This window comes from Salvia miltiorrhiza, chromosome 4 (assembly GCF_028751815.1).
Source record: "Salvia miltiorrhiza cultivar Shanhuang (shh) chromosome 4, IMPLAD_Smil_shh, whole genome shotgun sequence".
NCBI classification, from domain to species: Eukaryota; Viridiplantae; Streptophyta; class Magnoliopsida; order Lamiales; family Lamiaceae; genus Salvia; species Salvia miltiorrhiza.
The window spans coordinates 50,343,467-50,370,019 of NC_080390.1; the positions used below are offsets into that span (position 1 = coordinate 50,343,467).

The 26,553-nt window shown below is 33.9% G+C and overlaps 2 protein-coding genes and 1 non-coding gene across 6 annotated transcripts; 2 read left to right on the forward strand and 1 right to left on the reverse strand.

Annotated features, from left to right (window-relative positions):
- The first annotated feature begins 8,185 nt into the window (after positions 1-8,185).
- LOC131023974 (U1 spliceosomal RNA) lies at positions 8,186-8,345 on the forward strand. The gene has a single exon (XR_009101573.1). It is a non-coding gene; the product is annotated as a U1 spliceosomal RNA (small nuclear RNA).
- A 9,874-nt stretch (positions 8,346-18,219) lies between these two features.
- LOC131020279 (uncharacterized) lies at positions 18,220-21,256 on the reverse strand. 4 transcript variants are annotated; one of them, XR_009100657.1, is made up of 4 exons: positions 20,668-21,030; positions 19,487-19,726; positions 18,572-18,879; positions 18,220-18,489 (listed from the first exon to the last, which is right to left on the reverse strand). XR_009100657.1 is itself a non-coding variant. In XM_057948993.1 (2 exons), the coding sequence occupies exons 1-2, from the start codon at positions 21,028-21,030 to the stop codon at positions 19,553-19,555; spliced, it is 537 nt and encodes a 178-aa protein (XP_057804976.1). In that variant the 5' UTR covers positions 21,031-21,256; the 3' UTR covers positions 19,415-19,552. The 4 variants fall into 4 exon arrangements, 1 of the variants encoding a protein (XP_057804976.1); XR_009100658.1 differs by having other exon boundaries at positions 18,246-18,879; XR_009100656.1 differs by lacking the exons at positions 18,220-18,489; positions 18,572-18,879 and adding an exon at positions 19,362-19,396 and having other exon boundaries at positions 20,668-21,141.
- On the forward strand, positions 18,560-19,727 carry LOC131020278 (non-specific lipid transfer protein GPI-anchored 10). Its single transcript, XM_057948992.1, has 3 exons — positions 18,560-18,887; positions 18,954-19,025; positions 19,130-19,727. The coding sequence occupies exons 1-3, from the start codon at positions 18,560-18,562 to the stop codon at positions 19,282-19,284; spliced, it is 555 nt and encodes a 184-aa protein (XP_057804975.1). The 3' UTR covers positions 19,285-19,727.
- Positions 21,257-26,553: the final 5,297 nt, after the last annotated feature.

A 26,553-nucleotide genomic window follows, 5' to 3' on the forward strand; every position in this document is an offset into this window, starting at 1 on the left:
TGATTACACAAGCTTCTAATTTAATTAGTTTTTCTTCACTCTTGTATTTCACTACACAAGTACCCCCTCCATCCCATTATAAGTGGCTCAAAATTTTTCGACAGAAAATTAAGGAGAAAGTGTAAATTGGTTGAAAGTGGTAGGGCCTACACTTTTTTAAGGGCTAAAATTTTCCTTTTAGAGAAATAGGCCACTTATAGTGGGTCGGCCCAAAATGGAATACATGTCACTTTTAATGGGACAGATGGAGTATTACATTTGTATATATAGTGTAATAGGTCGGTTAATTCACTAAATCGACTTAAGTTGGTTAGGAACTAGCATATTCTAGATAATTCCTAATCTAGATTATTCCTACACTTCAATATGTGCACAATTCTACTTTTTTATTTTTTCTTAGTGTTTTCTCTTATATTCTAGATATTTCTAATACAAATATCTTCTCTTAAAAATCAAGTTTATTTTTATATTCCAACACTCCCCCTTAAACTTGATTTGTCATTCCCAACAAACTTTTGAGCTTGACAAAGTCTTTATATTTGAGCGGCTTGGTGAAGATGTCGCCGATTTGATCCTGCGATTTCACGTACTCCACTTGAACCTCCTTATTTGCAATGCATTCTCTGATATAGTGGAAACGAGTGTCTATATGTGCTTGCTTCGATTATGAAACACCGGATTCTTTGAGAGCGTGATGGCCGACTTGTTATCCATGTAAATAGTTGTTGGCTCCTTTTGTGGCCATCCAAGCTCTTCCAGTAAACTTCGTAGCCAAACTGCATGGCAAACACTGGATGTGGCAGCCACATATTCAGCTTCACATGTTGACAATGTGACTATAGGTTGCTTCTTTGACATCCAGGTGAAAGTAGTGTCTCCCATGAAAAACACGAATCCGCTTGTACTCTTGCGGTCATCATTATCTCCAGCCCAATCGCTATCACTATAGCCAACAAGCTTATAATCATCAGTATTTGAATAGAATATGCCATAGTCGAGCGTACCTTTGAGATATTGTAGTATTCTCTTCGCTGCCTTGAAGTGGATGGAGGTTAGATTTTCCATATAGCGACTCACGAGCCCTGTCGCATAAAGAATATCCGGCCTTGTGCAAGTTAAGTACCGTAAACTTCCAACCAAGCTCTTGAATAATGTCGGGTCCACCTTTTCTACTCCATCGTTCTTGGATAATTTTATCCCGCATTTCACTGGCGTGTTGATTGCTTTGCAGTCCTCCATCTTGAACTTCTTGAGAATTTCCTTGGCATATCCTTCTTGTGTGATGAAGATCCCATCTTCAAGTTGCTTGACTTCCACGCCGAGGTAGTACACCATCAGCCTAATGTCTGTCATCTCGAACTCTTTTGTCATGACCTTCTTGAACTCTTCAATCATCTTTGAATTATTTCCTGTGAAGATCAAATCATCTACATACAAGCACACAATTAAGACATCTCCTCCATTGACTTTCACGTAGAGAGCATGCTCATGAGGGCATTTAGTGAAACCATTCTCCTCCAAGTACTTATCGATCCTGCTATTCCATGCCCTTGGTGCTTGCTTTAGTCCGTATAGAGCCTTCTTTAACTTCAAGACTTTATCTTCTTGTCCTTTTACCTCGTAGCCCATTGGCTGCTTGATATAAACTTCTTTGTCTATATACCCATTCAAGAAGGCTGACTTGACATCCATTTGATAAATCTTCCATCTATTTTGGGCTGCAAGAGAGAGTATTAGTCTGATAGTTTCTAAGCGAGCGACTAAAGCAAATACCTCATCATAGTCGATTCCTGCTCTTTGACTATATCCTTTCAAGATGAGCCTCACTTTATATTTTTCCACTTCACCCTTGGAATTCTTCTTAACTCTATATACCCACTTGACTCCAATGGCTTTGTTCCCTTCCGGTAGTGGCACGAGCTCCCACGTATCATTCTTTTTTATGGCTTTGATTTCTTCATCCATCGCGACTCGCCAATTTTCACCACAGTCAGCAAATAGGCATAAGAATGTGAGATTTTCTAACCTCTCAGTATCCTCATATATCTCATCCAAATTCCTTGCTCGTGGTGTAGCTCTTTCATTTAAGAAAGATGGCGGCGAGTCTTCAGTGACTGGCACATGTGAAGCTGGTGGAGTCACTGGCTCTTGTTGGACTTCTCCAACTTGCTCTTCTGCTCTTTGTTCTTCTAATTGTGGGATGTAGGTGAAGTCACCGCTGGAGCTGAAATCTCAGACTCCATCTTCGTCGAACTCCACGTCTCGACTTATCACTGTTTTCTTGGTATTTGGATTATATAACTTATAGCTTTTAGAGTTAGAGTCGTACCCGATAAAGATGAATGCTTTATTTTTATCGTCGAACTTCTTCCTTTTCTCATCTAGTACATGCACGTAGGCTTTGCTCTCAAATACCTTTAGGTGGAAAATTTATGGCTTCTTGTGGAGTCTTTTCCCAAACACTTCTTGTTGGAGATCGGTTGGACAGGTACACCGCGCACGCCACTGCTTATGCCCAAAACTCTTTAGGCAGATTCTTCGTCTTTAGAATGCTCCTTGCCATCTCCATGATTGTTCTGTTTTTTCTTTCTGCCACTCCATTCTGTTGGGGGTTCATGGAACTGTCAGTGGCCGCCGAATTCCATTTGCTTCACAAAATTCTAGAAACTCCTTGGATGTAAATTCTCCACCGCGATCGGACCTCAGGGCCTTCATTTGTTGTCTGCTCTCCTTCTCGACGGCAGCTTTGAATTTCTTGAATGCATCAAATACTTATAACTTCTGCTTCAAGAGATATACCCATATTTTTCTAGAAAAATCATCAATGAAGAGCAGAAAATAATTATTTTTACCGAGGAAGCTTGGATTTATTGGCCCACACACGTCAGCATGAATCAACTCTAGTGGCTTTTAGGCTCTTGAGCTTGACTCCTTTGGCAATGGCTTTCTGAACTGCTTCCCGAGTAGACAACCTTCGCACAGTTGATCGGGATGCTTGATGGATGGTAGGCCTCTTACCATCTCTTTCTTTGACAATAACTCCAAACCACCAAAATTCAGGTGCCCAAACCGAATGTACAATAACCAAGACTTATCTTGGTAACACGCTTTCAGGCATTTTGCCACGTCATTTTGAATATTCAATAAGAACATTCTATTTTTAGACATTGGCACCTTGGCAATTGATTATTTTTTACATCTCTTATTGAAAGGTTATAATCTCTCATGTGAATATCATAACCTTTCTTTAAGAGTTGTCCCAAACTTAATATATTATTCTTCATATTGGGTATATAATAAATGTTGGAAATAAATTCATGATTTCCATTCTTCGAGTGAATTAAAATTTTCCGTTTTCCTTTAATTGGAATTTTAGATTCATCACCAAATGAGACATTGCCACTTATCGACTTATCAAGCTCCACAAACATGCTTCTCTTCCCGCACATGTGGTTGTTTGCACCGATGTTGAGGTACCACGTGTCAGCTTGGTTTCCAGCTTCTCCTTTATATGCTAGAAGCACACTACCAATTTCTTGACTTGTATTTTCAGCATAATTGACCTTCTCTTCAATCCTTAATTTTTCACTTCTGCACTCGGAAGCATAGTGCCCAAATTTATGGCAATTATAACACTTTATCAAAGATTTATCGTACCTCGACTGCGGGTAGCTCCTCCCCCGACCACTTGTAAACTCATTTCTTTCACCACTGCTGACGAAGCCTCCTCGTCCTCGTCCACGGCCTCTGTCTCGATCTTGCCTTTGATCGCGTCTTTTCCCGAATTGTCCACGGCCATTGCTCGGACCTTCTTCTTTATCTTTTGAGCTTACTTGCAATTTTAAAAGTTGCTCTGAAATTTCTTGCTTCTTCTTTTGCTTCTCCTCACATGCTTGCAATGACCCTAACAAGAGATCGATTGTCATCTCCTCCAAATTTTTAGTTTCTTCAATTGTGATTACTTTATGCACAAATTTTGGAGTTAATGAGCGCAATATTTTCTCCATAATTCTAACATTCTCCAATTTTTCACCATTTCTTTTCATTTGATTAGACACCGCCAAGACTCTTAAAAAATAATCCGAAATCGATTCAGACTCTTTCATATGCAAAGACTCAAACTCCCCTCTTAAAGTTTGAAGTCATACCTTTTTTACTTGCTCCGCTCCTTTGCACGCGTTCTGGAGCTTCTCCCACGCTTCTCTGGCGGTGCTTGCGTTCGAAATTTTCTCGAAATCGTCATCCCCCAACACTTGATAAATGAGATAGAGAGCCTTCTTGTCTCTCTTTCTCGCGTCTCGCAATCTATCCTTTTGTTGTTGGGATAGTGCGGCCTCGTCCTGCGGCTCCTCGTAGCCGTTCTCCATGATCTCCCAACCATCGTAGGCTCCCAATAGCGCTTTCATCTTGATGTTCCAATTGTCGAAGTTGCTCTTGTTGAACATGGGGACTTGAAACGATTGTAGGTCGGCCATTCCACAGGTAAGAACTTGTAGCTCTTTATACCACTTTTTTGAAATATATAGATTATAGATGTGAGAGAATAAATATTTTGGAGGAACTAATTTTTAAATTTGTGCACAGTGGGTGTGTGGACGTATATGTTAGAAAGTAAATTAGGAATTTGATTACACAAGCTTCTAATTTAATTAGTTTTTCTTCACTCTTGTATTTTACTACACAAGTATTACATATGTATATATAGTGGTAATAGGTCGGTTAATTCACTAAACCGACTTAGGTTGGTTAGGACTAGCATATTCTAGATAATTCTTAATCTAAATTATTCCTATACTTCAACATGTGCACAATTATACTTTTTTTATTTTTTCTTAGTGTTTTTTCTTATATTCTAGATATTTCTAATACAAATATCTTTTCTTAAAAATCAAGTTTATTTTTATATTCCAACACATACTTATCCAACATATTTGAATAATTATGGTATTTGATTTCTCATTTTAAAAATTTAATGTTGCACACACAAACGCATGCCTCGTATTAATTATTGTCGATCTCCCATTATTTTATTGTAAATTTTAGATCAAAAATCACAACAACAACAACAACAACAATAATAATAAGTGATATTGAAAAAGAGAATTCGAGTGAAATTAAATTATGGTTGCAAATTATAATTTTATCAAGCAATGGTTGTAGTTTATATAGATTGATAAATTATAGTATTCCCTTATCCGGTGGACACAAGTTTTAAGAAAATAGTTAGTAGATGTGTGATAAAGTGGTTGAGGTTGAATTTAGTGTGGTGTCGTATAGAAATGAGTGGTTGTAGTTAAAAGGAGAAAGTGAATCATGTCCCAAAAAGGAAAGCGTTATACTCTTTGTGGACGCTCAATCGGGTAATTGTGTTACATTTTTGGTGGACGGAAGGAATAATATACAATATATTTTTTCTTTTAATTACTATAATAAATTATAGTGATATGATTATGTTATAAGAAAGTTGATGAATGATGAGATTATTATTATATACAATTTATAGTGATTTGATTAAACCTTTGATGATTTGTTTATTATTTTACTATTTTTTGTAATATGGGGCATTTTAAACATATTACCAATATATTTTTTTTTTCTAATACTAAAACAAAGATCAGAACAATACTTACAACTATAAAGTAATAGTATTATATAAGTAACCATCATAAATTATACTTTAGTTCTTGGTGCTTTGACAAACGGCAAGGCATTGTCACGAGGAACTTCCTCAACATCATCACTGTCTCCCAACATCATTTCCATTCTTGATAGAACAACTGTCCTTCTCCTTGCTATCTTTCTTCATCATTTGTTGTTGGAGCTCTAAAATTTTTGCATTCATCTCGCCATTTGTTTCGTAAACTCCATTTTCATTTATTGCACTATATTCCCCATTTCACTTTCACATTTCTTGAAATAAGTTGCTGGAGTAACATGACTACCAACACCCCTTGTACGACTAGAATGTTCGGGCGTCTCGAGTGCTTGTGTATTAGTATATTTCTTGTAGCTATTGTCATTCTAAAAATCACACTTATCGCATAAAATGAGTCTATCATGAATTTTCTATGAATTATTATAAATTTGTTGTGAAAAATATGAATTTTCAAAAAACGAAATTTTTGCTTTCTGTAAGATTTGAATTATGGACCATGAATTTGTTAGAAACGTCATGAATTCACCGTAAATCTTCCCGATCTAATGAACAAAAATTATTCTTATTTTATACACTCAATATCTGGACTCGTTTAAACCACTCTTTATGTATATATAGTATGAGTAATTCCATTACCTTAAATTGTTACTGTTTTTTTTTTTCAATAAAAAAAATATGATGGTGAATCCCAATTTCATGTAACAAATATGTATCGTAGAGGGTATTTGGCTGAACTTTATAAGTTCTTTAAAACAATTTATAAGTTGTGTAGGAGTTTAGAATCTTTTTCAAAGTGTTTGACGAAATAAGCTTAGACAATTTATAAGTTGTAAAAATATGTTTCCAAAAAATAAGTTACTCTATCACGACCTATTTTTTCATAATTTTATATGCAACAATCATTATATAAATATAACTCTACTATGTTTTACTAGTGCGTAACCCGTCGAAATTCGACGAAAAATTATTATTTAAATTATATGATACTCCCTTCATCCTCCAAATTTATGCATACCTAAATTCTTAAGCATTCTAGCTAGCATGTGAACAACGATATTATTATTAGCCTTCATCCTCCAAATTTATGCATACCTAAATTCTTAAGCATTCTAGCTAGCATGTGAACAACGATATTATTATTAGTGTTAATAGGTAAAGATGCCCACTTTCTTAAGTTTTTTTGTAAAAATGCCCTAAGTTATCATACAAAGCATTATATGCCCTAATTATGTGAAGTACCTATTTTACCTTTTGATGTTGATGGATTTGCTTGGTTTTTTGTGAAAGTCTTACACATTTGACCGATTTGACAACCACTAGTCATAAAAGTCAACGATTTGACAACTATCAGTCAAGAGTACATATGACCGGTGAGTGGCTAGATTATGTGTCCGCCCGGTGAAATTATGTGTCCGTCCGGGCGGACACATGATCTAGCCGCCCATCGTTCATATGTATTAAAGACTGATAGCTATCAAATCGTTGACTTTTATGACTGATAGCTGTCAAATCGGTCAAATATGTAAGACTTTCACAGAAAATCAAACCCATTAAATCAAAGGGTATTTAAAGAATAGAGCATATAATGTTTATATTTATAAAAGAGAACATTTTTACTATAAAACTTAAGGAATAAGACATTTTAATTTTTCACTCTTATTATTACGTCTAGCATATCTAGCGTGAAAATTGGGACATCAACACAAAACCAGTAGGCAGCTGTTAGTTACAGCTCCAAACTCAAAATTATCTGCATAGTGAGAAATGAGAATCAATAGCGTCACCTATTCAACCTTGTTGTCGGATGTAAACTCCATATTCCTCATCTTGTTATAAGGTACAATGTCGTTATGTATTAATAACATATTCAAATAAAAAACTACTCCCTCTGTCCCAAACGAAATGTCACATTTCTTTTCGGCACGGAGATTAAAAAATGTGTATAAAGTAGATAAAGTGGGTTGGTGAAAATTATTTAAATATTAAGTATAGAGAGTGTGTGTATTGCCAAAAAAGGAAACATGACATTTCATTTGGGACAGTCCAAAAAGGAAAACAAGACATTTCGTTTGGGACGGAGGGAGCACATGATATGTTGGATTTAAATACATAACTCATCTAATTACATCATCATCATTAAAATTGCATACCACTCTATTCACAGTTTGGATGGTTTGTATTGACCCACTTATAAGTTATAAAAACTCATAAGACAATTTGATACGAGTTCTTATATTTTATTATATTTTTTTGTTATGAATAGCATGTGGCATTTAGAATTGCTTGAGTAGTGTAATGACTTTTTTTATTTTTTGCCAAATGAGTAGTGTAATGATTAAACCTTCTCTCAAATCTTCTTCATGTAAAATTAAAACAACGTATAAGAGAAATTGGAAATAGTTATGAGCTTTTGAACGAGGAGCAATAGTGAAAAATTGAAGAAGCATATAATCTATCCCACATCGAAATGGAAACACATGGAGTAGAGGGGTAACACATAGATAAAGGGAAGAAATAAACTAGAATTCCATACTTACCTGGACGGGGTCAATGGGTGATCCATAAGGCCCATGGCCTAGGTTGGTGACCTCCATTGCACTTAGGAGGGGTGCCTGTCTAAGGTCGGCTCAAGTAGTCGAGCCTACGTCATAATTTGTGATAGTGTGGGCCTGCGTTCGCGCGGCCCACTCTCAATCGTAGTCCAAATTTTATTTTATTTTACTTTTTCTTTCAACACTTAGGAGGGGTACCTGTCTAAGGTCGGCTCAAGTAGTCGAGCCTACGTCATAATTTGTGATAGTGTGGGCCTGCGTTCGCGCGGCCCACTCTCAATCGTAGTCCAAATTTTATTTTTTTTACTTTTTATTTCAACACTCCCAAATTATAAATTTCATTAAGCACATCGTTTAACAATAATTAAATACATAAGCCCGCGATAATGAAATAAAATATGAAAATGGGATTTAATTCAAGATGTATATATATAACTTGATAACATAATCTCTTAGGATCAATGGTTGATTCGATTTCGTGTGAGCGTCACCTTTTTCTCAACAACATGCACCACTATGGACTCCAGATCTGCATAACAAAATTAACATACGTATAGATCGAATTGTACATGGAAATTTACTCTAACGAGAGATTTTCCCCTTTATAAATATTCAATAAAGAAAAATATAAACTATATATTCATATATAATATACATCACCATTTAAGGTTGAAGCTAAGGCTGCGACTTTCTCTTGGCATTTGGTGCATCTCAAATCAGCAGCCAATTCTGACACCTGGTTTTTCAAAACCGAATTAATATAATAATCAAGTAAAAATTCAAAATACCATATTGCAAATGAAGAGTTCTAAATCATAGTAATTTATTTGGGCGGTAAAGGTTCAGATCCGGCGTATATAAACCAATTAGTTTTCCTAGTGAAGTACTCTATAATTCGAGAGAGAGAGACCTTGTTTACTGAAGTGTTTAAGGTGGTGGTCTGAGGAGGAGGCAGCAGCCGCTTGGAGCTTTGAACTTTAAGTTTTGCTAGCTCCTTCTTTGCCCAGGAAACCAAAGTCATGCTTTATTTGCTCCTCTCTTCTGCGTGTGTGTGTGTGTGAGAGAGCTCAATTGAGAGCCTAATTCCCATATCTTATGTTTGACACGACGAATATTAGTTGGGTAGGACATGTGCTTTCAAATATTTTTCATTGATTGAGAAATCCCATCGATCTCTCCTACAAAAAAGCTAAAATATTTTGAGAGAAAGCGAGATGTGGATGGGACAATTTATCATCACATGCTACAAAGATGAATGGTCGGACTCATCCAACCGTTGAAATTATTTTGATATATATATATATATATATATATATATATATATATATATATATATATATAGGGGGCCGCTCCAACGAGACCCCCTAATTTTAGTGAGATTTAGGGCACGATCTGGTACGTTTATTTTATCAATCCTATGGCTGATATTGTATCTGGAGGGTGATTTTTTTTTCACAGGGTTTGAATCCTGGAGGGAGCAGAATATTTTAAATTTTGTTATTCATCAGCATATACTGCATTGTTCATCAGTATATACGGCCCTGTTCATCAGTATATATGTCTTATTCATTACGAATTTTTTAAATTTTATTTTTCATCAGTATATACATCTTGTTCATTAGATATACGTTTTGTTCATTAGTATTATATGTCTTATTTATTGTCCTAGTGTTTCACGAATATTATGGGGTCTCACTGGAGCGCGCCCCTATATATATATATATATGTGTGAATTATGAAAATGAAAAAAGATGCATCGATCATACCCCATTGAAACTTCCTCCACATTAATCAATAATACTTGTGCTATTTAATTGCCCTTCAATTAAATAAACTCTTGACTATGATCAATTCTCCATCTGTAGTGGAATAGCAATGAGTTCTTTGTCATAAATAAGATGTCGCCTATCTTGGCCAGGGTTGGCGAAGCTACGTTATTAATTTATGGGATGCGAGGTCAGCTTCATAACTATATTAATATCATTTTATATATATTATAGCAAAGTTGGCTTGAAAGTATGCCACATGTCCTTTTTATAAGACAAGACCATACATATAAACCCTACCTAATAAATAAATTAAAATCAAAGACCTGCAACTTAATTATGAGAAATCGGATCTGTCAAATATTAATTATAAAACCAGAATAAAAATCACGGCCAAAGTCATTTTACACGTGTAAAATCCACCCCGGTTGAACGAGGAACTATACACTATAGTAACGGACCAACGGTATGATAGCCCCCATTATTTAATACTCACCCCTTCATAAAAAATAGGGCACGTTCTTTTGATGCAAATTTTAATAAAATGTGTGATTAATAGGAAAAAGGTCACACCATTATATGAAATAAATGGTTGAAATTGAATTAAAGGGTGTTTGTAAAAATTAAATATAAGAAAAAGTGGTGCGCTCATGTACTAAAAGAGAAAGTGTCTCATTTTTTATGGATACCAAATATAGTAATTATGTCCTATTTTTTGTGGACGGAAGAAGTATTAATAACTCTTTTGATAGGCTAATTAGTTAATGTTGCCCAGGTTAAATAAATTTACGTCAATGGAAAATTTTCAACGTATTTTTTTATAATATAAAACATAGAATTTATATTGCAGCCTAGTTGCTTTATTGGCTGAAATATTTTTATTATTAGATGTATGGAAAAAAATTGTATGAGCTCTACTTTATTGTATGCTGTCGGTTTTAAGTAAATGTGATAATCACTTAAAATAAAATTAATAATTATATACATAAAATAATTATTATAAATAAAAAAGTGATGCTTTTATCGTGCATTGTAAGGAAGAACACGCTTGAGTTTACATGTTGATGAATAATGTCCAAGTGGTAATTTAATTTTCGTATCAATAATGAACTATTTTATTTTCCGTTGCAAACAGATACTCCATTCTTCTGTGATAAATATACTATTTTGGCTTATTGGAAATGAATATTGGGCTCATTCCTCACTTAAAAGGTCTTTTAAGGGAGAAATTGGCATTTTAAGGGAGGAATTGACCCAATATTCATTTCTAATATGGTATCAGAGTCAACCCAATTCAATAATGCCCCCAATATCGTTGTCAACAAATGGCGTTTGGGATAGTTCACGCTACGCGTGAGGGGGGTGTGTTAAAAGTGTCCCACATTAGTTGGAGATAGTGGCATGGGCCACTTTATATGGTGAGACAACCCTCTCCCTTATAAGGCATTTAAGGGAGGAATGAGCCAAATATCCATTTTTAATATGGTTGGATACTGACTCAATAAAAAAGTTAGTAAATTTATTTTAATAGATACACGATCTTACCACCCATAAAATGAATGGTTGATGTTGAATTAAGTGTGAACTATGATTGGTATTTTTGTTATAAATAATGATATTTGTAAGAGTTTATAGAGATAGATAGTGGGACTATCTTTATATATATAAAAAGCAAAGTAAGTGTAATTTAATTCAATTACAAGGGTTGTAATTGGAATTTATGGGAAAAAATTGCTTAATCCACTATTGAAAATGTTGACCACTTCCAACAAAAAGAAAACTGCCGTGTATATTGCTTTTTTAATTTCTTTTAACTTTTTTTGTTTCTTCCTCAAAAAAAAAAAACTTTTTTGTTTCTTATTTCTCTTTCTTTTTTATTTATGATATTTTGATTATATTATGCATTTAGATTTATTTAATGCATATATTTTGTTAATGGAACAAAATAATATTACTATAAAAAAACATTAAAATATAAATTATAGTTTATTTTATGAAGGAAATTACAAAACGATGGCATCATAAAAGAATTATGGGAATATTCTTTAAAATAATAATAATAATATTGTATCTATATATATAGTTTGTAGAATGATAATAATATGGGAAACATATATTCACCACTTCAACATATTTAATATTCCAATTTAAATTCAATTTGAAGGATATAACTGGAATTGAAAAAAAAATATCCACTATCTAACTAGAACTGCCGAATTATTTTTTTTGCACCACTAATTTGTTGGTTGCTTGTGTTGTAGAAGTTGTTTAAAATTTTAATTATCTTCCCATTTATCTCATTTTGAATATAAAATATATTTTTGTTATTTTCATATAATTATATTTTGGATAAAATATCTAATATACATGTTAAATAAAATATCATGAAAGAACCCTTAATTTAATATATGCTATGCAAAAAATGAATTTAAAATGAGCAACTTATAGTAAATGAAAGTTTTAACATATTAAACTATTTATATTATTTTTCTAGAAACAAGAATCTATATTTTAAAATTAAGTAATTTTCTATAGTTTTTCTAATTCTAATATTTTAATTTTTTAAAATTATGTATTCCTATTTATTTTATAGTATTTAAAGTTATTAATAGGACATATGTAATTTATCATAAAATGGTATCATAATATATATATATATGTATATATATATGTATATATATATATATTAATATATTATAAAGAAAAGTGTGGAAATAAATTTAATTGGAAGGATAAAATTTAAATTAAAAAAAATGAGTTAAAAAATAAAAATCAAATTCAATATATTATTTAAAGTAATACATTATTTGAATGAAGTAACTTTTTATTTTTTTATATTTTCCTTATATATATATATATATATATATATATAGAGTAAAATTTTGAAGTAGCCAAAATGAAGCATAAAACACAATTTATAGCCACACATTGAAAAAACACAAATTTTGGCCATTTTTATTGATTTGGACGTTTTTGCCCTTAATGAGGCGGACTGGGTAGGATCAGGCACGCGGGTCGCGTGCCGGGTCGGGTTAGACACTTATGGCACTATTAGTGCCATAAGTGCCATCGGAAATCCAAAATAAAACCAAGTAAAATAGTCATTTTGGCACTTATGGCACTATTAGTGCCATAAGTGCCAACGAAAATTCAAAATAAAACTAAGTAAAATGGTCATTTTACTTAGTTTTATTTTGAATTTTCGTTGGCACTTATGGCACTAATAGTGCCATAAGTGCCATACGTGCAGCACAAATACAGAAACAACAACATCATTTAAACCCTAAATGGAACATCTAAACCCTAAATGGAACATCTAAACCCTAGGGGGAAGTGTGCACTTATGGCACTTATGGCACTAATAGTGCCATACGTGCAGCACAGATCAGATCAGCACAGATCAGATCAGATCAGATCTGATCTGCCGCCGCCGCCGCCTCATCATCCGCCACCTGACCAATCCCTCCTCCACGCGTTTCAGAGGATCGGATCTCCTCCACCGCCGCCGCCTCATCCTCTACTCCGACGAATTCTGCCGCTGACTTCTGCTCGGCGCCGCTGCGATCAGATCTGCTTGGCACCGCCGCTGCGATCAGATCAGCTGCTATCAGATCTGCTCCGGTGACTTCTGCTCGCCGCCGCTGCCGCGTAGCCGCTGGAGAAAGAGAGAGGGAGATGAGAAGGAGAGAGGAGATAGCGCAGCCGCTGGAGAGAGAGAGAGGGAGATGAGAAAGAGAGAGAAGGGTAGAATAGTCATGACATACAAAAAATGGCTAAAATTTATGTTTTTTCAAATGGTGGACAAAATTTGATGTTGTATGTTGAATAGGGTCATTCGACCATATTGTTTCATATATATATATATATATATATATATATATATTACTTGATTTGACTATTAATTATAATTTTGAATCTGAAAGTACTTGTTAATCAGGTTTATATCATTAGCAACTTATTATATTTTTTTTTGATTTTATTAAGATAAAAAGCAAGGCACCAGGGATGCCAATCAAAACAAGAAGGAAAGATTGAAACCCTTTGAGCACCACATGGTGAAAGGGATTCTCAACTCCAAAACTTTATAGACCTCATTCCAACTCTAAAGTCTACCCTTGATCTGTAAAACAAGTCTCTCAATATCCCAAATCTTTCCTTGAAAACGACTCTCGTTTCTATATATAAGTGATACTATATCTATATATATAAGTGATACTATATCTATATATAAACAAATGTTATATTTTTGCATAAATTACATGATTATATTAAAATATTAGATCAATTTGTAAATAATAAATTTGATAATAAAATTATTTTTTTTAGGTTATACTAATAATTACTCTCTACGCCCACAAAAACAGTCTATTTTTACCATTTAAGGATGCCCACAAAAAATTAGTCTCATTATAGTTTTGGAAAGTTTGCATCACATGATGGATCTGATGGATCTTTTTCTTCACTCACAATATAATTAATTAATATTATTTATATTAATTTTTAAGTATGATCCTTTATTCATTTACAATACACTAACCATTTTTTATTAAAATCTGTATCATCTATTTCTAGGACTATTTTTTGTGGAGGAAGAAAATATAAAATACATACACAATTTATACGAGTCTAAGATTACAATCACCGCGCATAGCGCGAGAGATACACTAGTGTTTTAAAAAATAAAATGTTATATTTTTTATTGGACGTCAAAAATGGCAGAAGTATTATATTTATGATAGATAAATAGGATAATTTTGTTTGATTTCTTGAAGAAAAAAATAACAAGAAAAAATACGATTAGGGTGAGGATTTTTTCCCAAATTTAAAGGAGAAAAGGAAAGAAAAAAGAGAAAATATCGAGTGGGGACTGGGAATGTGTGGAGAATATTTTTGTGTAATGAGAGGTTAGTGGCTCTCGTTGCACACTTTGTAGGTGTCCATTCAAACTTTCATAAAATCTACTCTAATAATATGATGCTATCTTTCTGTAGTAATAAAATAATTAATCACAATAAAGAAAAAAACCTTCGATCGTGGTAGGGGCGACCTAGAGGAGGGGCAGGGTTGGGCTCCATTGGAATTTATAAAAAAAATTAAAGGTATATATATATATATATATAATTAAAAAATAATAAGGTAATTCATTGTTTTTTTTAATTATTATTTTTTTGAGGCGGTAAAGTAAACCATCATATTTTGCACCTACATTAAAAATGAATGAATAATATTATCAATCATTGAAGTGAAAATAAGGAAGGAAAAATGGTGAACATCTTTTTTGTATGTCAAATGTTAGAAAAGAAAGAAAATATTTCAAGGCATAAATTTTTGTTATCCTTCATTTTCCATGGATAAATTTATCCATCAAAGCCTTAGACAAGAAATTAGTTGGAATACATTAGCTCATTCATCATGTGTTGATCTAATTACCTGAAAGTTAATTGCATATAATTAGCTGCTCAGTTTAGTTATGTAGAAACGAACAAGCAACAACAAAATTGAACTATTTATTTCCCCCTCATACACCAATAATTAGTCTCCCATGGACCAACCTCATTGATTATAGCCAATTAGGATATACCTCCTCAATCTTGTAAAAATAATTCCAGGAGGGAGTGACATCGGTTTTAATAAAAGTTGTTAAGTATATTATGAGTGGAAAAATGATCTCATCATAAATATAGTGTTAATAATGATAATTGATCGTATTGTGAGTGGAAGGAGAGTTCCACCTTGTGGTAGAATATGTAAATACTCCATCCGTCCACGAAAGAACTTCCTATCTTTCATTTTTGGGACGTCCACAAAAGAACTTCCTACCTATTTTTGGACTATACCCTCCACTTATAATCCTCTTACTTTTCACTTTTCACAACTCTCAATATTAATTATAACACTTTTTCACAACTCTCAATACACTCAACTACCTTTTATTCACTCTCAATACACTCAACAATATTTTTTTTAAAACTCGTGCCACTCCCTCCTAGAGGGTAATGTATTGGGGGTAGTGTCCATAAATGAATTATGACTATTTTTTGTGGACACCCCAAAGTAGAAAATTATGATTATTTTTATAGGATGGAGTCATTATCCTATATGAGGCAATCAAATAAGCGAAGAAGTATGGTAAGGGCAGAACTCTCTTCAAGATTGATTTCGCAAAGGCTTACGATTCAGTGGAATGAGACTTTCTTGACATCATGCTCGAACAGTTTAACTTTGATGAAACTTGGAGAAAATGGATCAAAGGATGTCTGACTTCGGCCTCGGCAAATGTACTTATCAATGGGTCTCCTTCAGGAGACTTTAGCCTGTAAAGAGGATTTCGGCAAGGAGATCCCCTATCTTCGTTTCTTTTCCTCATTGTAGCGGAAGGCTTGCACTACCTTGTCGATAAAGCAGCGAATTTGAAGCTTCTCCAGCCGGCAGAGATCGGTAGAGACAAGGTCGAGATTTCACATCTCCAATATGCGGACGACACCATTTTCGTCTTTTCAGATTATGACAGGAACATTGAGGCGATCAAGTACATTTTGATAATCTTCAAGATGCCCTCAGGTCTGAAAGTAAACTTTGGGAAAAGTTGTTTGATGGGTGTTGGTATTGAAGAAAGCAAAATCGAGAGGATGGCAAACGAGCTACAGTGTTCAATTGGGAAATTACCTTTCAAGTTCCTGGGCATCAAGATTGGAGGTAAGAGTAGAAGCATCACAGATTGGAGTTACATTGTTGAAAAGGTAAAGAAGAGAATTGATGGATGGAAAAATTTGAAACTGTCTCTGGCCGGAAGAGTCACCTTGGTGAAGGCAACTCTGCAAGCAATACCGATTTATCAGCTCTCCTTTTCTACTATCCCTAAAGCTATAGTGAGATCTTTAAATTCTGTGTTCTGTAAATTTCTTTGGGGCAGGGGGATGAGTTCGGTTTCTATCCCGTGGGTCAAGTGGAGTGTTCTTTGTCTAAGCAAAAAAGAAGGGGGGTTGGGGTTCAGGAATCTCGAATGGTTCAACTTAGCTTTAGTCATGAAATGGATATGGAGATACTGGGAAGGGAGAGAGTTGTTGTGGGCTAGAGTCGTTAGATCACTTTATGGAGAAATTGAGTGGGGAGAGGAGGGTTTCAGTGTAGGAGGCACTAGAAGAAATAGGTGTGGATGGTGGTCAAGAGTCATTACATTAGGGGGAAAGTCATCAGGGAAATGGTTCTTGGACAACATTAGTCGAAAGATTGGGAATGGTCAGACGACAAAGTTCTGGAATCACAAATGGGTGGGGTCAAAACCACTAAAGTATGTCTTCCCTAGATTGTTCCAGTTGAGTGCTAACAAGAAAGTTACAGTAGGGGAGTGGGGGAAATGGTTAACAGGTCTTGGTCATGGGAGTTGAAGTGGAGGCGGGCCCTGCTCGAGAGAGAACAGGAGGCCGTCAAACAACTAACAACTCTTATCTCTCTTTGTGTCCCGGATGCAGGTAGAGATGATAGTTGGGTCTGGAAATCTTCACCAGACGGGAAGTTCTCCACGAAATCAGCGTATTCAATCATTAAAGCCAGTCGGAACGAGTCCTCCAGGGAGATCAGTGAAGATAAAATGTTTGCAGCAGTCTGGAAGACGCCGGCTCCACAGAAAGCTATTGTCACAGCGTGAAGGTTGATGAGAAACAGGTTGCCAACATGCGACAACTTAAGGAAGAGAAGCATTGAAATCGAAGAAGAAGATTCCAAGTGCAGCGAGTGTAAAATTCATCCTGAATCAGCAAACCATCTTTTCCTCAGATGCTCGAAGACGGAGGAAGTATGGAACGAGATACAGAAGTGGCTGGGTATTGAAATGGTGCGCTCACATTCGGTCGAAAGACATTACGGTATGTTCACCTGCTTCGGGAAAGAAAAAAAGATGTCAAACCTCTTGAAGGCCATTTGGGTATGTTGTACTTGGATATTATGGAAGAAAAAGAATGAGAGACGCTTCGAAAGTTTCGAATGGGAGTCAAAGAACCTTGTTACGGAGATCAAAATTAGGACGTGGTGTTGGAACAAGATCTTTGGGATTGTTGGAATGGCGACGGATCTAGTCTCCTGGTGCTCTAATGAGCTGATCAAAAATATTTTGTAAGAGGACATCTTTGGGTACCCCTGGTACCACATTCTAATGAAATTATTTTCTCGACCAAAAAAAAAAGGTTATATAATACTTTTAAGTTTCATTAGATTATAATAACTGTTATTTTTATAATAAATATTATTATTAAAACAATAAATTTATCAATGTAAAACGAATGAGACAAGAATTTTGGATAAAGTAAATAACCAACAGCCTTAAAAAGAGAAGAAAAAAAAAGAAAAAAAAATTGATATTCAATCATGAAGCAACCATGAGCATCCACTCCTCGACGTGCATGAAGTTTGTATGACCAACATTTGGAATTCCAAAAAATTAATTCGAAATGCATGACCTGCAAACAGTTGATCATGCTCAAGCAATGCACTCTCACCTATTTATGAAACACGATCACTGCAATTCAAATTACCAGACAAATTTGAATCAACCAAATAATAATAGTTATACAAAAATAAAAAATAAAATGCCTCCTCACCATTCTCTCCCCATCGCACTCCTTGTCTTGTTCATATCCACACCGCCGCGGCCTGCCGCTGCCCTCAACACAGTTGCAGACTGCGGACTGAGCCTGCTGCCTCTAGCCCCATGCGGACCATTTGTGCAGGGCAACGCCCCTGCACCCGTCCGCACGTGCTGCGACAGCGTCGAGAAGCTCTACAAACAAAACGTCACGTGCCTCTGCGTGTTGCTCGACAACTCCGGCCCAGAATCGCCGTTGCCCATCAACACCACTCTCGCTCTCCACCTGCCCCTCCTCTGCAAACTCAATATCAACCCTTCTACCTGCCCTGGTACATTATATTTATAAATGTCTCTGCCAACCTTAAATTTCAACTAACTGAGATTTGTACGTTTAGGTGTTTCCTTGCCTTCTCCGTCGCCTCCCACTCATGTTTCCTTAGGGGCAAAGCCTAAGTCAAGACCTAGAGGTATAAACTTAGTCAAAATCTACCACAATTTAATGCTTATGATCAAGCAGACTTTTGCTGGTTTTTATCACTGAAATGACTTGTGTTTGATACTCTTGTTTCAGGGGGGATTTCAGCTTCTCCCATGATCACGAGGTCGCCTAGGCCACGGTTCGGGAGCTCCGGCTATAATCATAGTGCTGAGGTGAGGATGGAGGCAGAAACTCAGTTGCTGATGCTGCTGATAATGGCTGCAATTTTGTTTACAGAAATTGTCTAGCTTTTGCACCTATCGAAATAGTTGAATTACTTCTGGGTAGTTTTTACTAAACCTCACACATTTCTGTGATATTATCATTTTGTTTATTTGCTTTTAATGCCTAGATTATTACCTGTGATTAAGCAGAGAGTTTAGTACAAGTGTATTTAATATTCCTGTAAGAATATGAAAGGGAATGCATACAACACCAGGGGCTACATACCTCCCAGATACATATGTTTCTTTCCTGTGTCTGTTGTTACAACTTTTAGGATCAAATATTTATCCACTACTCCAAACTAGGTGCTTGTTCCGTTGGATTCGACTCGAATACGTCTGAGTTTGCTGCATCTGGTTCATCAAGAAGGTCTCTAGATTGAACCGACTCCTTGTATACAGGAGTGTCCTTGAAATCTGTCGCCCCTTCGTTGTATGTAGCCACAGCAACGCCACAAGCGACTAACTGCAATCACAAAAACTACCACAATCAGCATCAAAGTCCACAGAGAATATATAACTGGGAGAAGCTTGGAAGAAATGCATCAGCAACAGCTGCAGTGCTACAGTACATATTTAAAGACGGGCTTTCTTATGTTCATCAAGTGACATTTGTTTCACATTGAGAAAACATATGTTATGCTGTTCTTCACCAAAGAAGGATATACCTGAGCAACTTCATTGGAGATAAGCCCGTTGAAGCACTAAGAAGGCAATCACTACCTTAAGACACACATTGCACTCCAGCATCAAGATATTCAAACATGGACTTGACTTTTAAAGTATCGTCTTTTCTTATCAACTGAAATTCACATAAACTCCAATTCATAATCCAATACTAGGATCCAAACTAAACACCGGACATTATTCTTCTGCTGCATCCTCATCGACTGTTCAATCCACCTCCTCAAAAGGTTTAGCAATGCACACAAGCATCATACCTCAGTCGACATGAGGTTTAGTTAGAGATAGGATTTCAAACTTTCTTTCAAGAAAGTCCTCCTACCATCCCGCACTTAGCATCCAAAAAGGTATCACAAATGAAATGGAGCTAGACAACCATGAAAGCTCTCACATTTGCCACTATGATAGCACTGAACTTCACAAGAAGAGCTACCAAGATTGAAAACGAATAAGGGGAGCACTCAATCACCAACTAGAACAACATTTTCTCCATTAATCTAAGCAGTAGTATGCATATCATACTGGTCTAGTTAAAGGGTGATAGATAGTTATTCCTCATGCCAAATAATGCGAACTAAACACTAAATTAAGTAGGATTATTTTATTAATCATGCCTGACCACTCAAACCAAATGCCTGTTAAGTATTAATATAATTGTGCAAATTAACGAGAACTAAAACATCAAAAATCAATCTAAATTAGGCAAAAAAAGAAGAGAGTTACCGCGAAAACGATGCCGAAAGCCCACATATACTGAACGAAGAACCCTAGGCCGTCCCACTGACTGCCTTCCCAGAAGCTGGGCTTATCTCCGGGGAGCTCCGGCATGACGAATCCGTCATCGACGGCGTTAATATCAGGCGTGTCTTGGATGAATTCTTCTAGTTGCTCTTGATCCTTGGTGATGACGGGGCTGCTGCGGCGGTTCTTACTGTCGAATCTTCCGGATCTAGGGGAGTTCTTCTTGGGAGTCGCGGAGACAGTGAAAGGTGATGTTCTGGGGCGGTGAGACCATGAAGGAGATGAACTCTCGCTCCATGGCTTCCTGCTGCACAGGATTCGGCTGCTACTACTGGCGAGAGCCATGAGAGAGAGGGAGAGAGTGTGTGTGGTTTAGGTGGTGAACTCAACTTCTGCTATGTGGATGAGAAGATAATTTTAGCTCACATCCAAATCAAATACTACTAGTATTCATTTATCTTAATATAAAATCATTAAAAAAGAAGAAGAATAAAATACGTATGTGTATTATATTTATAAACATAGGATCATTGCCTTTTCTTTTCTTGTCTTTTTTTTCTTCTTCTTAAAATTTTAAAAACTAATCAACATAAATTTTTTGATGCGGATGGACGTCCAATATTACAGACACACATACGTATTTTAAAAAGAAGAGAGAGCATTTTTCAAAATAAATATAAAGGACGGAACATTTTAAATTTTCACTCTATATATAAAAGCTCATCCAACTTCATAATTTTTTTCCCGCTCAAAACTAAAATGTAATTTCTATACCAATCATTATTTAGTCCTATCTTAAATTTGACAATTAATAATTAATTAAAACATTAAATATGATAATTAGTTGATAATGATATTATAAATATGTCAATATTGACAAATCCATTCACATATTAATTAATAGTCGGTTATATATATACACATGTATATAATGTAATACATAACATATGTATGTACATATCAATGTACTTATTTTTTGTGATTTATTACATATAATATATTAATATAGATAGTTTATAATTAATACATAACATATGTAGATTTGTGATTTATGTATATATTTTGTTTATGGTAATTAGTTCACACCTACAAATATTATAGTATAGTAATTAATGATTCATCCAAATATATTCATTGTCTATTATATATAATGTAAGAGTAATGAATTACATTGTAACATGAAATATGATAAATTTCAATTACTTAATTTTGTATATCTAAAATATATTATACTATATGATAGTTATATAGATATAAACTATGAACCAAAGATTGACTAAAATAAATTAAAAGTCACTTTAAGATATAAACTATGAACCATTTTTTGCGTTTAGATCATAAAGTCCACAGTGAATTCATCATTCTATTGAATGGTCCTGGGTTCCAATCCCCCCCCCCCAACACTAAGTCATCACTTCTACTGCAAATGAACTATCATTGCACCCCGTGCAATACACATGAAATATTTTCGTATTTTCCTTATCTCTCTCTCTCTCTCTCTCTCTCTCTCTATATATATATATATATATATATAAGCACAACCACTTTAAAAAATAGTAAATTATATTTTCCCGCCAAAAATCACTTTACTATTTTTATAAATAATTATATTTTTAAATTTTAAATGGCATATCATATTTATGTATTGATAATTTTGGATTAACAATTAATAATTAATGTTACAATGGCATAATTCATGACAACAAATTAATTTTAATATTTTAATTGAATGTTATTTCTGTAGTGAATTCATCATTCTATTGAATGGTCCTGGGTTCCAACCCCCCCCCCCCACACTAAGTCATCACTTCTACTGCAAATGAACTATCATTGCACCCCGTGCAATACACATGAAATATTTTCGTATTTTCCTTATCTCTCTCTCTCTCTCTCTCTCTCTCTCTATATATATATATATATATATATATAAGCACAACCACTTTAAAAAATAGTAAATTATATTTTCCCGCCAAAAATCACTTTACTATTTTTAGAAATAATTATATTTTTAAATTTTAAATGGCATATCATATTTATGTATTGATAATTTTGGATTAACAATTAATAATTAATGTTACAATGGCATAATTCATGACAACAAATTAATTTTAATATTTTAATTGAATGTTATTTCTGTAGTGGCATGTAATAAACTTAAGAAGACTTACTTATATACAATTAATAATATATTATGTTATATAAATGATATATTCCATACAATATATGTGTATATATATATTTATTGATTTTAATCTATAATAGATAAGATATTATAGTCTATGAATGTTCATTAATTTTTAATCTAATATATATCTATAAAATAATACTCCCTCCGTCCCACTTAAGACGCAACATTGCTTTTGGGCACAAGATTTAAGGAGTTATATATTAAGAAGTGATAAAGTAGGAGAGAAGAAGTAATAAAGTGATAAAGTAAGAGAGAGAATGTAATAAGAAAATATTTAATTAGTGATAAAGTAAGAAAGATAAAATAAAAAGGTGATAAAATAGGAGAGAGAATGTAATAAAAAAATATTTAATTAGTGTTAGTTTTTGCCAAATAAAGAATGTAGCATCTTGGTTGGGACGGCCCAAAAAGTAAAATGTTGCATCTTGGGTGGGACGGAGGGAGTAGTATAGAAGGGGCAAAAACATCAAAATATTCTAATTATAATTGTTTAAACAAAATAACTCATAATATCAATATTATATATATGTAATCAAAGTAGTTCATTAAAAGTAATTTGTCACTCACATACACAAACATAAAAGGAATAAATTTTTCACCTTTAAAAATTTGAGGACATTATAGAGTAGTAGCTCTTAATCAAGACAAGTGATTTTCTACATTTGTTACCAACTTTATAATTTTTCAATGAAAAATACTAACTAAGTTGTGAGTAGGATTAAAAAAATTAGAATAAAATCAAATTCATTATTACAATTTAAACTTATGAAAATGATCAATTTTTTTTTCATGAAGCGTCCATTTCTATATAAAAAGAAAAGTAAGAATGTGAAAATGTCAATTCAAAATAATTTCACTTTATTGAATTTAAAAAAAAACATTTACTTTCGTAAAAAAAAATCTTAAACTTTTATGTTATCTTATGTCATTTTTTTCTCATTCGATTTATATATTCCATAAAAAATTAATTCATTTTAGCTTCAAATTTATCTTTAAAAAAATCATAAATTAACACGACAAAAGAGTATAAATTTTAGTGTGCTCAAAACAATCATCAAACTTTTTCTCATCTTTATTGTATACGCGTTAATTTGATTCTTTGATTCACTCTAATGTATTGTCAAATAATAAATCTGGACATATTAGGAATATACTTGTATAATTTTCTTTTACAATGATTTTCTTAATCATTGTGTAGAATTCAATCAGCTTATATAACTGGGACGAATAAAGTTTTTTGAAAAAAATTCAGAGTTGTATATTATGCATCAAACGATAAAAATTCTAGAAAAACTTTTTTACTAATATGCATAAATAAAGTTTTAGAAATTTTTTCTTTCTTAATAGAAACCTAAAATAAAAACAGATGAATATTTTGATGGACATTTCAACTAGCTAATAATGATAGTTGATAAAAATATGTTGTTAATTGATATTGGTCATTGATTTAACTTACATACAACTATAAAAAGTCACCTTTATTTAAACGATTATAGTATTAATGAGATCTCTCTTATATAAGTTAAAAAATTTATCAATATTACCTTTTAAGTTACAAAAATATAAGTATAATATAAAAAGACATTCAACATTAAAAAGTAGAGATTACTTATACTTTTAAATAATTTAGTTAAATAACTATTACCGTGCATCGCACGGGAGCAAAACTAGTGTCCAATAAACATGGAAGAGACCTTCCCATTAATCAAAGTGAACGTGCTAATATTTGAGATTAAAAATCGTAAAATAAGATCTCTAAATTTTTGAAACGCAATCAACAAAGGAAAAATGCATATTGATTCCCATACTACAAACTCTGTTTTTCTTTTTTCTTTTATAAAACAAACCTCTTTTTCTTTTAATTAGCTTTTATTTATCAAAAAAGAAAACGAATGGCGCAATGAAACTAAAATTCCGAAAAATCGTAGAGCAAATTGTAACATTTGTTTTTGCACATAAGAACACTGAACACTTAGCCTGCCCTCTCAAAGAAAAACAGCACTTAGCCTACCATCCAATAAAAAACCTATGTAAAATCGAAATTAGCTGCGATTTCTTCCTTCTAATTAAGATTTTTATTTATTTATTTATAATTCATTCAACAACTTATAAATTAAAATAAATAAATAAATTATAAAATAATCAAAAATAAAAAATAAAATATCTAAGCATAATATATCCCGTGGCCAACCTTCAATATCATCCCCCATCTCTCTCTCACTTCCATCTATTTTTTCCCTCCCTCATCTGCCACCAACCCAACCATCCATTCGTACTTCTCGACCCATCCCCTCCCGTCATTTGATCGGTTTTTCGGTGTGCCTTACCCTGCCTCTTCACGCACACCTTCGCCTTGCTACACCGCCACGTCTCTCTCTCTGATATAATTAAGATGTGCCCAATGCTTGAGTGTCGAACATCGAGCAATAATTTAAATTTAACTATTGATCGATGCTCAACTCTCGTGGATCGAGCAATAATCGAAGAGAGCGATTGAAGTCGAAGATGGTGATCAAGGTTGTCTGTTGTGTCCTGCACATGAGGAGACGTCCAATCACATCCTCCTTTCTTGCTCCTTTGCTAATACAGTATGGAATAAGTGTGCGACTAGCTACAGATTCCTCACTTATCGTCATCTACCTCTCAACCACTTCTTTGAGTTCATCGGCTCGAGCAAGAATAAAATCGAAAAGTTAATTCTCAATAGTATTTGGCAATGAGTGTGCTAGAAGATTTGGAAAGTTAGAAACATGCGAATCTTTTAGAATGGAAACCCGAATGTTGGTAAAGCCGTGGAGGACATTTTCTTGTTTTCTTGGAGATAGATTAAGGCTGGATATGATCGTGATTTTGGCTTCTCCTCTCATGATTGGGTTCTTGATCTTAGATCTTGTTTTCCTTAGTCTTTCTTCTTTGTTGTGATCAAATTTGAGTACTTCTTGTACTCTTTTCGCTTTAATAAGATTTCTCTTGATTTTTCAAAAAAAAAAAAATGACCTGAGTTAATTTTCTCACTTTTGTGTGGGTAGCGGTTCCATCTGCGTGCGGTTATTTTTTATTTTAATATGGTGTAGAGCTTCGTCCGTCTACATGCGAGTGACTTGTTTGATTATATACTCCTTCCGTCTCATTACAAATGTCTCACTTTTTATAATGAGATGTCTCATTATAAATATCTCATTTTATTTTTAATAATATATTCTCTCTCTATATCTAATATTTAAATAATTTTCATCAATCTACTTTATCTATTTTTTTGCACATTTTCTAATCTTTGTACCCAAAAATAACATAGGACAGAGGGAGTAGATACCTCTTCTAATTCTGAAAAAATTACTCCCATTTACAAGAGATTCTGAATTTAATTTTGTCTGTATATGTAATAAAAAAAATTATACAAGTTCTACAGCAGGCTAGAGATTCGGCTTGCATGCGGTGGAATGATTTATTTGACTATATATATACGTAGACCTCATATAATTAAAATAAAAATAAAAAATCATACGAGTTCTGCAGCAGGCTAAAAGCAATGTACTCTGCAATTTATTTATATATTTAGCTGCATACTCTGTTTATAACGCCGTATATAATTTACTAATATTCTCAATCTTAATTTTTCTTAACTGAAACAAAATGATTGCTTCGATGGAGAATTATCGATACTACCGAAGAAATAGAAA

Bases quoted from the DNA above. Each gene is read 5' to 3' on its own strand.
- LOC131020278 (XM_057948992.1), top strand. From the start codon at position 18,560: ATGCCTCCTCACCATTCTCTCCCCATCGCACTCCTTGTCTTGTTCATA. The intron at 18,888-18,953 runs GTACATTATATT...TTGTACGTTTAG, and splicing joins CAACCCTTCTACCTGCCCTG to GTGTTTCCTTGCCTTCTCCG. The intron at 19,026-19,129 runs GTATAAACTTAG...CTCTTGTTTCAG, and splicing joins GCCTAAGTCAAGACCTAGAG to GGGGGATTTCAGCTTCTCCC.
- LOC131020279 (XM_057948993.1), bottom strand. From the start codon at position 21,030: ATGGCTCTCGCCAGTAGTAGCAGCCGAATCCTGTGCAGCAGGAAGCCA. The intron at 19,727-20,667 runs GTAACTCTCTTC...TTGTGATTGCAG, and splicing joins CTTTCGGCATCGTTTTCGCG to TTAGTCGCTTGTGGCGTTGC.